This window comes from Montipora capricornis, chromosome 3, assembly GCF_036669925.1.
Source record: "Montipora capricornis isolate CH-2021 chromosome 3, ASM3666992v2, whole genome shotgun sequence".
Taxonomy (NCBI): Eukaryota; Metazoa; Cnidaria; class Anthozoa; order Scleractinia; family Acroporidae; genus Montipora; species Montipora capricornis.
In genome coordinates, this window is record NC_090885.1 from 24032777 (window position 1) to 24048406 (window position 15630).

Genomic DNA, 15630 nt, shown 5'->3' on the forward strand with positions numbered 1-15630 from the left:
ATCACAACTGGATCTCAAGTCTCAATAATCTCTTCATTCCCTCTCCCCCCCCCCCCCCCCCCCCACCCCTTTTCATAGTAAATGAACTGTCGCTCTGTCGAAATTAAAAATGGATTGTCGCTGTCGCAAATTGTCGTTTTTTTTCCCGTTAGGTTATGTCGGCTGTCGGTGTTCTAGAACAAGTTTGTCGCTACATTTTTTGCAATTTTGGAGCGATGTCGCTTGTCGCCATAAACCCTTGGAAGGCCTCATTGCGACTTCATCTATCAAGGACAAGTTTGTTCCACGCTACGTTTTGCAGGAACAGGAAGCACAGTTTTGACGTAATTCTTGAAATAACAAAATTGGTGAATTGTATTGTTCAAAGGAGCAATTTAATGTTTGTTTTTTGACTCAGGTACACATCTTAAAAAGGTCAATTTTGTGTCCACGAGTGATGGCTACGAATACTTTTTTTCCTGTAACTTTTTCTTCTGACGTAAATTTTTTTAATTTTACAGCACAGAGGATGAGTGAGAATAAAATTATGCCAAAAAAGATAGGTCACCAACCTCGTTTAGGAGAAAACAGAAAGCAAACCAAGTTCGACCCCTCGACAACACGTCACCCCGATAGCGCGGTTTCACTTTCACTGTCGGACTGAAATGACACATCAAGGCTATCACTCGACTTTTTGTTTTGCGAGAGTCCAAAAAAGTTTCTTGTTTTGCTCATTACTGCTGTGCTCTGAAAATGGCCATTATTCGTTCTAGCGTGCTTTCCCGCACGAATTTCGAAAGGTCGCCATTTTGAAATGTTTTTGGCCAAGTTCGATATATCAATATTCACACATGGCTACGAGTCTTTATAGTTAAATTTAAACATTGTTTTGTTTAGAAATATCCGTTGAGACAAAGAAAACAGAACTGAGCCGTGAAATTTGACCATAAAGCCGCTTAGCCGTGCCTGAATACGAACGTGGCCTACGGTGCGTTATCCGCAGTGCAATACTAGGGAATCAAATTATTTTAGCTCCTTAATTGAAGAATTCAAAATACATGAAGTAAATGGTAAATACGTCATTATACTTCTTATAAAGCCGAGATTCCGTTCTCCTTTTGTACAGCAGTTTTTCTCATTTTAAAAGGAAATGGCCTTTATATAGCCAAGGAATAAAAGATTTATGGCTTATCCGGCCATTTCTCCATGAAGAACGAATGATACATTCTATACATAACTACACAAAACTCAAACTCTGAGCCAGTTGTATTCCTTGTTCTATATTTTTTTTTTTGCTTCGTAACCATTAAAAGGTGGATCAAAGTTCACATTTAAAAAAGTGCTTATGGCACATAACTGCCAAAATTGATAAACTGATAAACTTTTTCATTCTAAAGGAAGATGAAGAAAATTTGTAACCTGTGCAAAAATGTGTTGAAAGATAAGAATAAAGGACCCTTCATTTATCCGAAAAGTTTTTGTGAACTTGTAGTCTTAACAACAGCTAAAAGCGTCATTTTCGAGTCATTTGGAATTCAGTACTCAACGTACGCGTAATACTTAAGTTCACGGTCTTATAGAATAAGAGAGTCATAAGGTGCCGATTCCATAAAATAAACGGACCTCTTATCCTCAAAATGGCAAAGAGTAACACTGGACAGTATACGGATGAAAAGAAAAGGATAAAGCTTGTTTGAATATCACATTAAAAATACTCAACACTGCAATGGGCTAGGTAATTGGGCCGAAAAGAGAGATTTAAAAACACGTTTAGGGCAAACGTTAAGCCCAAATTTGAGTAAGGTCATCTCATTTCTTGCATCAACTAAAGCTTTCGTACAGGTTGTCAAACTAGAGAAACAAGTTACTGAATGAGAATAAAAACAAAAAATGTATAACGAGCAGAAGCACGCGGCCTTTGCCGTCAGCCGCAAACGAGTTCCTTATCTCTCTAAAAATATAGTTCACATTTCGCTGACATATTTGTGGGTTAATAAATTCTACTGTGATGAATCTGAAAAAAAAGTATAATTATTTATGGTTTGCCTATTCTCTCATAAAAGACAGAACAGAGCTTGCTTGAACGGAATAACCGTAGAAGTCCATTTAAGTTTTTAGGAAAAATATAAACTCTTTGAAATAGCCAAGATATTCAATTTTAGAAGAGAGGTAAGGTAGCCAACCACATAAGTCAAGTAAATCTAATTTGCTTCTGAGCCTCTCGAAACTTCAGACGCCTAAAGTATGTCGACTCACACACAAGTGTTAAGCGTCTAAGAGGGCGACTCATGACCCAAAGGAAGTGACAGACGTTTGGAGACATCAGATAATAGCTGGATAGTGTTAGTAGTAGGCGTTTCCATTGAAACATTACGGTTTAAGTCCACAAGTTTTACGAGTGGCGTAGTAATTTTCAATTGCGCAGAGCCGGGATCTTGTGTGAACATTTGCGGGTTGGTTACATAATGTGGAACTTGAATCGATAAGGCCTGCTGCACGGGAATTCCACCGACTGTGTTGCCCGCCTGATTTTTAATCACTACAAGCTGGGATTCCGCTGTCGTCACCAAGGGCGTGGCAGCAACAACTTGTTGATTTTCAACTATGGAGGAGACCTTGGACGAGTCCAAATGACCAGGCTCTGGAGTTGGAGTAAGAGACCTGGGACTGTACAACAATGGGGTGTTTACAGCTGGTGCCGTTATTCTAATCAGCTGATCAGGTGAAGGTGTAGAGTTACCTGAGGGAGGGGTAGGCGTTGCCCATAGGACAGAGGATCCATTGCTTGCCTGTTTGGGAATGTGCAAAAACAATGCATTTCCTGAACATGCATTGCCAACTTGAGATTGCGGTCTCTCGGAAGCAGGAAGAATTGGAATCGGTGAAAGCGCGTGCGGGTTGGATAGAGAATTGGCTGTCGATCCTGCCGCTGTCTGGAACTGCACAGGTGATGGCGTGGGGGAAGCTTGACTAGAACTTTGTAAGGAGTCTGAGTTATGCCAAAGCGGTTTTACCTTGCGATAATAGCTAAGGGGTTTAAGCGGACTAACGTCATCAATGAGGCTGGCTTGAATGGCAACTGAAGACTGTTCCACAAGCGCATCATATGGTAATGGTGATGAAGACTGGTGGACCATCATGGGCCGGCCTGGACTACTTTTAGGAAAGGCTTTCTCCAGTTCACGTTCGATTCGTTTCCACCGTTCGTCCTGAGAATCAAACCCTTGCTGCTCTTCTAACAGTTTCTGCTGCTTTTGTCTTTCCAATAGAATCTTTTGCTCGGGAGAGGGCAAATGAATTTTTACACAAGAATTCACAAGGACTGGACTTTTCGGCTTCTTATCGTTATTTATGCTTTTGAATGGTGAAGATATCGAGTGAAAGAAACTACCGTTGCCATCGCTCTTGATCGATGATACATCGTCAGCACTTCGCCTTCGTTTCGGCAATGGAGAACCTGCGGGTTCCGCGTCCCCTGGAATGAACAGAGACCGCCGGCTCTTTTTGGCGTCGCAATCGTCCGACTGTCTGCAGGCAGATAGCAACTGCGACATGCGTGAAAATAAATTAAGGGTAAACAACTCTTCGAACAACAAAGACATCGGGAGCAAAGTAAATGAACATCCCATCTTGGTGCTGTATTCAAGATTAAAACCGTGCTCGTCGCATCAAAGCTTTGGAAACAGACTTAGAGGCATGCCGAGAACCCCAGTATTTTAGTGCGGTATCTCGGCATTCGTTCGATTAAGTACGGGCACATATTCGTCCTCTTTCCGAGGACAAGAAAATTTCCAAAACAAAACCAAAGGCAAATTTTGAATAGCTTTAAAGACGTTCTATGACACGGCTTAACTTGTCACATTTTATCTGAACCCCGACTTTAGTACCTTAAATTAGCACTTCATTATTTTTATTGCGGAGCAGGCGCCTCAATAGAGTTTTCGATAACGATTTTTTGGCACACATTGTTTTTTCTGTTGTGCTTGGCCAGTGAACGCGAAGAGCTCACCACACGGACAAAACTGGCGTAAAGACAGGAATTTAAAGGTGTGCGGAGAAATAAAAATTGAACAAAAGGATATGATCTGGGTACTGCTGTTGGAGTTTCTGTAGTTCCGCGCGAAATTTCACTTCCGTCGGACTACCAGTTGACAGATCAGCACCTGAGAATCAATGAGAAAGAAAAGCGAATTGAGGCAAACAGTTTAAGACTCACGGAAAGGTTTAACACTCATGCTTGACTGACCTAGTGTGTGATTGAAGCACGACAAATTAAGAAACAAAAGAATGGCACGGCACGTTTCGGTCGGACCGGTCAAAGAGGACCACCTCCAAAGGTGGTCCAAAATATTCCGATTAGACCGAACCGAAACGGACGTTTCCATTTAACTTCACAGGACTCGAAATTGCGACTCACTGGTCGCCAATTCGACCAAAAATTGAGTGCTGCCGACTAGATTTTGAGAACTGGTCGCCAGCTGGGGAATCACGTTTTGTCTGGTAACCCAGAATAAACAGTAGACAACTTCTGTATTTGAATCTTTATATGATGAAATCATTCGGAACTGGTAGCTACAACACGACTCACCTTTCTTTTCCCACTAAAAGAATGTTCAAATACAACAAGAAAATAGGTTCCACACACAGTTAATTGATAGCGCACACATGCATTGCACGTCATTTTCTCCTCGATCCAGCTCTCTCTAAAGTTAGTAATGGCAAACCATTAAACAGAAAAATTCCAGTTCTCAATAAACAGGTTCTTTTTGAAATCAAGACATAAAACGTCGTAAAAAAGGTTGCTGTTAAAACTTCGATCAGTTACTGTTTAGTTAGCATAGTTTTGAAATCCAAAGATAATTTTTTTTTTGGTCGTAGTAGCACTTTAACGTAAAGTAGGTTGGAGAACTTGTTAGAAGGCGGACAACTGCAAAATTGACTACACAAGTTGGTTAATAAAAGGAGATGAAAATCAGTAGAAAAGTACTTTAAGAAACCAAGTTCCTCTGATTCTAGAGGCTACTGAAACCGTACGAGCATTGCGGTTTTGTGGGGGCCGAGGCCGAGCAACTGTAGTATTGCGTTTACTCGCGAGCCTATGAAAGCTATAGGAGAATAAAGAACTACGTTTGAAGAGGTGAGAAGCAAGGATAGAGGCCCCATGTTTGCCTTGCTATGGAAAACACGGACTTAAAACGTTCTGTGCTTCGCCTCATTTCAAATAACCGTAAAGAACACCATCACCAAACTAAAAACAAAAGCCGAAAACAATAGTGGTTTTAGAGGACAGGTTTTTCTTGTCCTGTTTTTAATAATTATGACTTTCCTTGCACGCAAAGGAACATTTAAAATCAAGTTCTTACGTAAGTCATAAGTTGGCGACCAAATTTTTGCCATTTGTCGCCAGCTGGCACCTCAACAAAAAAAGTTAATTTTGAACCCTGCTTCAGCCCGAATTTCCTAAGAGACGACCAAGAGTAACACCAACTAGTGATCAGAGCGAGACTGGGACGGACTACCATACATTTTGACTTTTCAATATTTTACGGTTTACCTTACCATAAGGCAGCCTTGAGTTAAGGCCGCCCATAAGTTTCTGTGCACCGGCAGTGCAAGAAATAGAGGAGCATTGTTGCTGAATGTGCGCAGTGCTTACTAACATGTACTTTTCAGAATGGAAACTTGATCACAGACTTACAGAATGAAGAGGTAATCTCTTGAACGGAAAACCCATCTTCCTCATTGTCATAAAGTGCCCTGTTTTTCGTGCCTAAAATTCTTTCTGATCGTGAACGTTGCAGCTTGCAATTCCTCGCGTCTGTGTCAGCCGATTTCACTCTAATTTGCTGTTGGCTAGGTCTCCGTCTGATAAGGCGTCCCACAGCACCTGATGAAAATGCCACTTATCAGCACGGTTAACACAATGTCACGCTTCACCGAGAGATGTGTCACGCTCATTTTTGTTGCTTAGGCAGAAGCTAACAAGTGCTTGGGTTAACATTCCTGGCCAAAACGTTTTGAGAGACACCCATTATCACTCCTTTCGGCAGATAAGTTCTAAGTTAAGTGTGGATGGGGAGGGAGGGGGAGTATTGAAACCTAGTGTCTAAAAGGGGGAGGGAAAGTGGAGGTTGTTTGACACATTGAAAGAACTTCCCTATGTAGTGATGTACATGTATACTCTTGACTTTCTTCACTTTGAGTTCTGTTGACCTTTTAACTTACTTTCCTCTCCATCAAGATTCTTTGCTGCACAGAATCTTTTCACAGCTGGTGGGTTCTGAATTTTTTCTGATTGGCAAAAAAAGGAACATCACATAATATAAACATCAAGCAATAGACAAAATCGGCCAACTCAATGTTGTACCCAATTCAAGTCTCCCGGGTTAAGATTCTTTGTGTATTGTATTTGTGTTATAATGTGCATTCACATGTAAATTGGATATGAAAATACCTGGAACAAAACGTTTTAATCCCAAAGGGTTTGAATTGGGTACAACATTGGGTTATACAATTAATTTGGTCTACCAGTCTTTACTGATCAAGTAATTATAGCAAGGAACTGACTCAGTTGGGTCTGAGACAAAATAGAAAAGAATGAGAAAGTGAGGCAAAATAATTACAGGTTCAGATAATATACTGTAAGTTGCGCATACCTTGACTGTAAGCGACTAATTCCAGCTTATCAGGGTCAATTCCTATCCATCTGAAGCCAGGTTTTCTTCCTGTTTGAATACTATGGATATGTACCTTTTCTATAAGCTGAAGGCTTGACAAAATGTTGGCAATGTCATAAAGTCGACGCACTTTGGCTGAGGAAGGCAAAAAAAATGTGATTTGGTACAAATAAATGTTTTAATTACAACTGTAGCTTTCCAATAACAATCTTGACAAACCAATTAAGTGTAGTGAGTTGCTAATTCCTTTACTTAGTTTTATTTGTTCACAAAAAAATACAGCCAGTGATATGAAGTGAGTACCCAGGGTTCTCATTAGAATCTTTAACAACCATTGCTGTGCTATTTTCAGCCATACATGTAACACTGCAACTGATTGACAAACTGTTCTACTTGATGGGGACAATTTTGAAGTTGTGACACCTACAAGTGACACCCATGACAGGTGTTACAGGTTCAATTGAGAGCCCTGAGCACCTAGCTGAGCTCTGGTGGGAGCTGGGTCTTATTGAAAGCACTTCTTCAAATATTGGTAAGTGCCTCATTCACATTAATAGTTGCCACTACATTGTTAAGGTGACAAAAGGAAAGGGAAATTGAGAGAGAAGCAAGGTTTCAGTTGAAAATTGAAGAGCAAGAGAACAGCATTAAGTAACAGGAGAATTGTCTGAATGAGCAAATGCTGTTGCGACAAATAATGGTCACTAAGAGAAAAATTTAGCTAGAGAATTCCACCCAATACCTTATGAACAACCTTGAGAAGATGTCTTAACCTTATTAATTCTAACGAGAGTGATTATTAGTAGCCAAAGAGGTGATTGTTGTTTTAATAAAGTCTTCTTACTTTTATACTTTGTCTGGCCTTCTTCTTCTTCACCTATAAGAACATTGGCAGCATCCTCTAGCGTCACATACCTTGTCTAGAAAAAAAAAACGATTGAACTTTTGTAAGTGTTACAACTAATCTAGAGATGCAAGCTACTAAAAATTAATAAATGTTTTTGAACACCAGGAGATTTCTATGTATTTGTGTAACAGTTAACTAACTCCAAGATTAACCTTACCTCTGAAACTAAAAACATCATTAAGAATTTTTGACTGAGTACTCCTAAGGATTTGTCTTTTCTGCAGTATTCACTGATTGTATCTGCTGAGAAAGAGAAGATCAAGTTTCAAGTTTAGACATCAAAAGAAAAGAAATATCAAATAAAGTGGGATTGAAAAAGTTCAGGAACAAATCATTTGCAGGGATGGCTGTAAATTTATAAACCCAGTGCCTATATATTTTTATCTTATCTGCTTTTTTCCAATCACTTTGCTGTAAGACCCCTACTCCTATAGAATTATTGTCTTGTGCTGGGAAATGAGCATCTCCCTCTATATCATCTTTAAGGTAAGATTACATCTCCTCGAGTCTCCAACAAAACAAATGCCCCAGACAATGTAAGTTAGGATCCCTTCATTACATTACTGAATTGCTTACATTAACAAACAAAAGTAAAGGTGACAAGTTACATGTACCTTTATATTTTGTCTTTTTGCTGGCATTGCAGTTGGTTCCATTTGCCTGTGTAATTGGAGGTGGCATAAGATTCTGATCTTCACCAGAAGAAAGTGTTATTGCTTGAGACAGAGTTGTAAGATTGGTGTCCCTTGGAAGGATTAATGGCCATTTGGCAGAGATAGGCGTGGTTTGACTTTTCTTTACCTGAGATTTGAATCAATATTCATCCCACAAGTATTGATGTTACAATGTGAAACTTAATTATTGAAGTTTGCAGTGATAGTATATCCAGTGCAAGATGGTGCATTTTGTGTTTGGTGAATGGATGAATAAACATACTGGCAAAATCAGTGAGTGTCTTCAATGACAGAGCATTTTTTACAATAAAAAAACATGCAACAACTGAAACTACCAGTAAATCAAGAATGCTTGATGTATATGATTGCAAAGCTGGACACCATGCACTTATTATTTTGTCTGCATCAGGAAGGAAAGTCTACTTTTGGAGAAAATAATAAGAAGAATTATTATTCCAAACTTGGCTGTATTGTAGATGCTACCTTTTCCTTTTTGTTTTCTTTAGCTTTTGAATTAACTTCCTTTTCGGCAGTTGATGGCTTTAATTTAAAGCCTTGCGATCCAGCATATTTCTGAAAAAGATGACAGAAGATTAATCATCAGTGTGTACAGGCTTGAGTATTAAAGATGAAAATAATGATATATGAGATGGATCATATATGAACTGCGGATATGAAATCAAGTGAAGCTATGATCCTCGCAGTTATGAACGCAATTTTTGCAATTGCGTAAAGAAGCCTGAAAATTTCAGGACTTCAACGGGGTTTGAACCTGTGACCTTGCGATACCGGTGTGACGCTCTAACCAACTGAGCTATGAAGCTACTGACGTTGGGAGCTGGTCATTTGTGGGTTCTAATGTTCTGTGAGGAATGAATCAACGATGAAATGATATATGAGATGGATCATATACAAGGTTGCTGCCTAACGGTCGCCTGGTTGCCTGGGGCACCTTATTTGCGAGCACTGGCGACCAAATTTCTGAACAAGTAGCCCAAACAGGCGCCTTACTTGATTCATCCTCACTTTCTTGTAAATATGATCCAACCTGGAATTAATTATTTCTGGGCTCTACAAAAAATGATGCAGGCTACTAACTTTTAATGTTGGAAGCCCGAAGGGCTCCCGGAAAACTTTCTTAGGCAGCAGCCTTGATATATATCAAAAAAGAGCAATGACTTTCCACACAATCACTAGGAAGCATGAAACTCTTCATTTATCATCTTACCTTCAGTTTAATTAGAGTGGTGGGGAGTCTTGATTTGCCATGCCAGACATACCTGTTCTTGGCATATCTGCTAATAACTTCTACACTTTCTAGAACATTCACAATATCATAAATACGCCTTCTTTCCACACCTGTAAAATATTAAAATATACATTACTTTTGATCCACCAGAAAAAAAATGCCGAGGGGGATATATTTGACATGTTGAGTGAATCAGCAAAAATGAGCAGTGGAGTATCGCCCGCATTGATCTACAGGTTAAGCTATAAAAAATATTTTTTTTGTGACTGTTGATTGATACTTATCAATAATATTCATATCAATTCACTATGTTTTATTTATTGATGTCGATTGCTGAGTTAATTAATTTCCCATCGCTAGGGGGGTTTGATAATTATTTCTGCAAAAATAGCAAATCAGATGATCTCGATCCATGAGTAGGTGCCTGTTAATCTATGTTAAAACAACAGAAAAAAGTTTCCTTACTAAGATCTCTTGCAACATCATCCAGTCCAATCTCTATGAATTCATTCACCTTGGGGTATTCAGGGTACTTTGATAGAAACCTGTTAAAGAGAAAGACAAATGTGCAAGCTTAACAAGCTCTTATGTGTGAAAGCAGACCTTAATTTAAATATCAAAAAGGTCAGAGGTAATCCTTGAATATCTCTAGGGACACAAGGAACAATATAAACAGAATAGGCTAGTGAGAAGTCTATTGTTGTTGTTTTTTTTTTTTGCACCTACACGGAGTGGCTGATGTAACATGCAAATAATGCACTTGCATCAAATGTGGTCAGTACGTGACCACATCCAATACAGCTATAGGAAGTAACGCAATGTCTGCTATATACATGTATGTAAAATATTTTCAGTTTAAATTTAGATTTGCTGTCTAAACGTCCTGGTCTTTACTAGTTGAAAATGAAACGAGTAAAAGAGCGACATTTACTTATAAAGATGCCACAAGAGAACAAATTTTTGGCGCGTATTGATTTCTGATCATAAATTCAAACATTGCCACGTCTCGCCGAATTTGGCGCTAAACGGTTTCCACGCTTGTACTTCAAACTTTCCACTTACTTCTGACACAAAAGTCCTAGTGACTTGTCTTTTCGGCTTATTGTTATCTTGTTTCCACCAGTATCCATCGGGGATGAATTCTCGTTAACACAGTTTTCGTCTTTAAGTGATCCAGGCCGGTTTGAATTTAAAACGAGGTTGGTTACGGCGGCTGTATGAAGAGCTTCGAAGGTGTTGGAATTTCGACCAGGAAAAAGTTCCCTTTTCTTTGTATCTCGATCACGAATTATAGGGCTGGCAGCGCTAACGAGCATTTTAAGATTCGCTGTAGGAGTCAGTGGATCGTCCCCGCTTTGATTTGTGCTGGTCTTTGCAGAGTCGGCCGCCTTTGGCGGAGTAGCGGGAAGGTCTTGATTCCAAATACTAGTAGTTTGATTGTATCTGCAACTTTCGGCTTTGGGTGCAGGCATCGCCGTCTTTTCTTCTTCGAGTAATACTTGAGAAACAACATTAGAGGTTTCACATCTTATAGCTACCGTAGAAAGCTCGTCTAAGGACGGATAGCGCATCAAAGGAATGGACTGTGATGAGCTATCACACTCGAGTTCGCTTTCCGTATCATCGCAACGACCGCTAACATCTTGGTTAATTTGGTCATCTCTCACATCCCAGCCTTCGGGTGTTAACAAAACCCGGCTTGTTTCCATAACGCGCTAAAAATGATTTAAAACGAAACCTTAAAAATTGAGAGTATAAAAAACGACTGAAATGTACAATGGAAAGAAAAGAGATTAACCAGTAGCCACACACACACATCTTCAGCTGTAGTCCTTGGAGTTTAGCAACGATACGTTCATGGTTTTCACAGCTTTGGAAATTTCTGATAACAATATGATAATCGATATCGGACGATATTCGATAGAAAATAAAAATAAAATACTTAAACAAGGCACAATAAGGCAAATTAAAACAGCTGAAAGGTAAGATCAGGTGAGATGTGGGAGATCACGAAGCTACGGTCTGTGTCGATCGAGATGATCACGCTACTCTATTGTGTACTAACTTACCACTTCTTGAAAAGAAATCGTCAACTTCTCCTCGTAGACAACTCAGAGCCGTCACTTGCACGATTCATGAAGGTGAAAATTCATCTGCGGCTCATCTAGAGATAACAACGGAGGAAATAGTCGCGTCGCCTTTCTTTACAAACAGTGAGATAAGCGGTTGTGAGTTTTGGCGCGTTCAATTTTACGCGGGGATTTGGTAGCTCACCCAACCTCCACCTTTTAACCAATGATATTCTCTTATGTGAATCATGTGATACAGTGCGACTATTCCAAGCTCCCGTGGGAGCCTATTGAGGACCTGGCTGCTAAGTGATCACGCTCACTGCAAAGCACCAAAATGGCGGCTGCGAAAGGAGGTACCATGTCAGGTCTTCATTTATTCAGGCTGTTTTTGTAATGAAATTAAGAGGTTGTATTTTTTTTTCAGGAATATGGAGACCGTACAAGGAGCTTCAAGCTACTGTGGAGCGATCGCTTTTCAAAAAAAGAGCAGACGTCTACCATGAACTAGAAGTTGCGTTGAAAAAATTTAAACCGGACTTGATCTCTTTGTTGAAAAATCCAGTAAGTGAAATACTTTTAAAGAAAAAAGTAATGTGTCTGGTATCTGAATACATTATTCAGTCAATTTGGGTGTAATTGTAGTTTTTGGCGTAGTGTTGATTTGTCGCTTGTGCATCCAAATTTGATTTGGATATCCTAGGGTTTAAAGGAAGTGTTTATTTTATTGACTAAAATTAATATGTAGCGGCCTCTAAATACAACCTTGCATGAAGAGGCTCTTTTCTTTAATTTTTGGCCAACTGTCCAGTTTTCCTCAAATTGGAGCTCAATTCGAAAAAATCTGGATTTTTTCAAGGAACCAATTAAATATCAAGGAATAGCCCACTTCGGAAAATACCATAATACTCCTTGTTTGTCCCCCCAAATTTTGCATAAGCATTGTTTCCAGTTTCTCTTGGGACTTACAATAGTCCCAAGAGAAAACAAAAACAATGCTTATGCAAAATTTGGGGGGACAAACAAAAAGTATTATGGTATTATCCCAAGTGGCCTATACACGTACAATGGAGCTGAATATTGGCCAATCAGTTAGACATGACTAGGTACCCTGTCAGTATCATCAACGATAAACAATTTGAATTGACGAGGAAGTCTTCAGGCAAAACAAAAAGAGCTGAAAAAAGCAGCTGAAACCACCAAAAAAAGGAAGATCGGGCGAATTGACGAGTCCGACTCAGATTAAACTTTACAAGTTATATTTTGCATCCTGTGCTTGCTGTAATGTTGATTTCTAATGTAAACGCCATTTACACAACTTAAATCTTTTATGAGCTTGTGCAAATTGTCATTAAAATAAGAACTTAAATCTCAGTATGCGTAATAATTATAATAAACATAATATGCCATGAAAAGTGTGCCCAAATGATATTTACATACTCGCTACCTAACTCGTGCTAAAAATCCTTTGAGCAAAGTGTCTTCTACCCATAACCTCTTGATTAATATAAAATTTCAAGTTATAATGACAATAATATGGTCATCTTGCAGCCAAAAAACACAGACCACAGAGATCAAATAAAGAGAGCACCAACCACTGGCTTACAACTTGCTGGTCACACAGAAAAACAAAAACTTCCAGAACAATTTGTCCAGGAAACCTTGATTCTGAGTGATATCCTCCAACTGAACGAATTTGTGTGTATTGATTTGCTTCTTGCTGGGGAGCAGCAACAGCCTAACTTTCCTGGTTTGACAAGGGGCTTGGTAGCTGTACTTCTGTATCATGATGGCCGCAGGTGTCTGGTCAGTGCATTGAAAACATTGATCCAGTCCCGTGAAGGAATCACATGGACCCTAGGGCTCTATGAGGACCTGTCTCGATTAGTGACAAAGTTCACAGATGAACTCTTGGAAGAGGGTACATTTTTTAGTTTTGCATATAGGTGAAATGAAGGGATAAACCTCATTAATCAGTACTGTTAAGTGTGCAGTCATGTTGACTTGTAGTTACATCAAGTTTTTTCCTACATGTATGTAGCACAGGTCAGAAATAAGCTACCAAACATGTGCAAAACAAACACTCTTCTGTTTTTTGTGTTTATACAATGTACAACTTCATTTTTGTTAAAAGCATTTCAAACGTACATGTGTTTGAAGCAAGTCAATGCAAACATTCATTTCTGACCTCTACTATTTCTGTCTATATCATTAATAATAATTTTTATTTATGACTACATTTTAAAAGGTGCTTATTTAAAAGAATTTTCGGGATTTCCGGTTAAATTTTTTTTTTTCATAAATTTTTTCAACTTAAGGGAATCCTATAAGGTGCTATTATATTAAAATGAGAAAGAGAAATAGCAAGATTATCAAACTTTTAATTTTTTTGTCCAGTTTCAAAATACTTGTATTTGTCAGCTATGACAACACCCCCCCCCCCCCCCCCATTAATTTTTGCACCACTTTAAAAAATATATATTATGAAGAATCGTACAGTACCTTACCATAATATTTATTGTTGGTTATCAGCATCGCACCAGTATTCTGAGGTCGCAGGTTCAAACCCTGTCGAAGTCCTGAATTTTTCAGGCTTCTCTATGCATACATGTACAATGTAACTGCATTTCATATATCATTTTATTCGTTAATAATAATTATTTATTGTTTCATTGGATTTTAGGATTAATAACAACAATTCTTCAACAACTTGATGAGCTTGATGTCCAAAAGGAACTTGACAAGCTGGAGAGAGGTCAAGGAATTGGAGACGAACGTCACAAGCAGCAACTCATTGACTTTATTACAGATCAAAGACAACTCCTGGCAGAATGTTTGTACTGCTTTGCATGTCAGTCACCTTTTCCTAAAAGAGAATCTCTGCAACTTTTGTCCTCCCTAAAGAAGTGTCCTTCAACTGATGCTGATGGCACGTTGGATAGTGTGACTCTCACATTACTGATGGCAATGTTGTATTGCTTAAATGTTGATCCTCTCGATGAAGCAGCAGAACTGCAAACTTCTGTGAGAGGTACTGTGATTAAACTTGTCCAAGAAAGTGCATGTACATGTGCTTGCAGTTGCCTTAACAACACATCAATGAGTAGTACTACATTGTGCTTGTTCCCAAAACAAACCTCATCAACTGTCTACTCTAGCTCTCTAGAGTCTCTGTTGCTATATGGAAAAGCAGTTTTCCTGTTATCTCAAATTGCGAAGGCCTTCCTTTCCGTAATTAAGATTTAAAGCATTATTTTGCCGACAAGGCCCCAAACTATTGAACATTAACCCATTCACCCCTAAAGTGGCACCATTGACCAGTAAAATTGTCTGGCGTTCGACTGGATAAAATCTGTAAGCGTCACTCTCAGTAGGCAAAGGGTTAATTAATTAATGTATGCTCATGTACGCCAATGAAACAAAGATCCATTCCAGTTATCCATACTTCTTCCTACTTGTAGGAAGCCATAGGCAGCAGAACAAGGGGTAAGGGTGTTTACCTGAAATCGATTTCATTTACGCTATTGCATTGGCGTGACTCCTCCATTTTATCAGTGCTACAAGATTACAACATGTGCATGGCTCTGGTGTCCAATGTGAATAAATCAAAGTTTGCACAGAGAATGGCCTGGGATGAATAATAAAATATTTAATTATAATTTTGATGAGAGGTTTGCTTGAGTTGCTTGTGTGGTCAAGTGGATAAGAGAGTGCACAGCAGATCCAGAGATAGGGGTTCAAGTTCAAGTTTCATCGAATGTTTACGGGAACTCGTAATCTCCAGAGTGTTTGGGGGCATTCTGCTCGAATGCAATGCATTCTGGTAAAAGTTGGTGAATGGCGCAGTGCATTCTGGCTATTCATGATGCATTCTGGGAAAAATTGGAAATTCGAGAATTTATCCTACCTTCTTACGAATGCAGAATATGTTGCTGCTTTCTTTGCTGCGCTCTCTCTGCAGCAAGAAATTGTTTTTAATCTAGGTGGACATTTCATCAGTATAGATCTATATAACAAACAGAACATACATGTATTTACATGGGGATACAAACTTTGTATCCGCATGCTGATCCCT

The 15630-nt window shown here is 39.1% G+C and overlaps 2 protein-coding genes and 1 long non-coding RNA gene across 4 annotated transcripts in view; 2 read left to right on the plus strand and 1 right to left on the minus strand.

The window, feature by feature from the left end:
• Positions 1-1243: 1243 nt before the first annotated feature.
• LOC138042615 (transcription factor E2F8-like) lies at positions 1244-11719 on the minus strand. 2 transcript variants are annotated; one of them, XM_068888570.1, is made up of 13 exons: positions 11556-11719; positions 10549-11201; positions 9952-10031; positions 9466-9596; positions 8721-8810; positions 8178-8364; positions 7721-7803; positions 7501-7576; positions 6636-6791; positions 6205-6270; positions 5678-5866; positions 4062-4142; positions 1244-3535 (listed from the first exon to the last, which is right to left on the minus strand). In XM_068888570.1, exons 2-13 carry the CDS (start codon positions 11193-11195, stop codon positions 2253-2255), a joined length of 3069 nt encoding a protein of 1022 aa, XP_068744671.1. In that variant the 5' UTR covers positions 11196-11201; positions 11556-11719; the 3' UTR covers positions 1244-2252. The 2 variants fall into 2 exon arrangements, with proteins under 2 accessions (XP_068744671.1, XP_068744670.1); XM_068888569.1 differs by having other exon boundaries at positions 7721-7806.
• LOC138042616 (uncharacterized) lies at positions 6688-8880 on the plus strand. Its single transcript, XR_011131044.1, has 2 exons — positions 6688-7188; positions 8210-8880. It is a non-coding gene; the product is annotated as an uncharacterized lncRNA (long non-coding RNA).
• Positions 11720-11872: 153 nt separating the features above from the next.
• The window catches only part of LOC138042614 (nuclear pore complex protein Nup205-like), a 48130-nt gene continuing 44372 nt past the window's right edge, over positions 11873-15630 (plus strand). The window contains exons 1-4 of the mRNA XM_068888568.1: positions 11873-11911; positions 11983-12119; positions 13107-13476; positions 14239-14586. Of these exons, the coding sequence (XP_068744669.1) occupies positions 11893-11911; positions 11983-12119; positions 13107-13476; positions 14239-14586 (874 nt within the window). The 5' untranslated portion in view covers positions 11873-11892. The remainder of the gene's footprint in view (positions 11912-11982; positions 12120-13106; positions 13477-14238; positions 14587-15630) is intronic.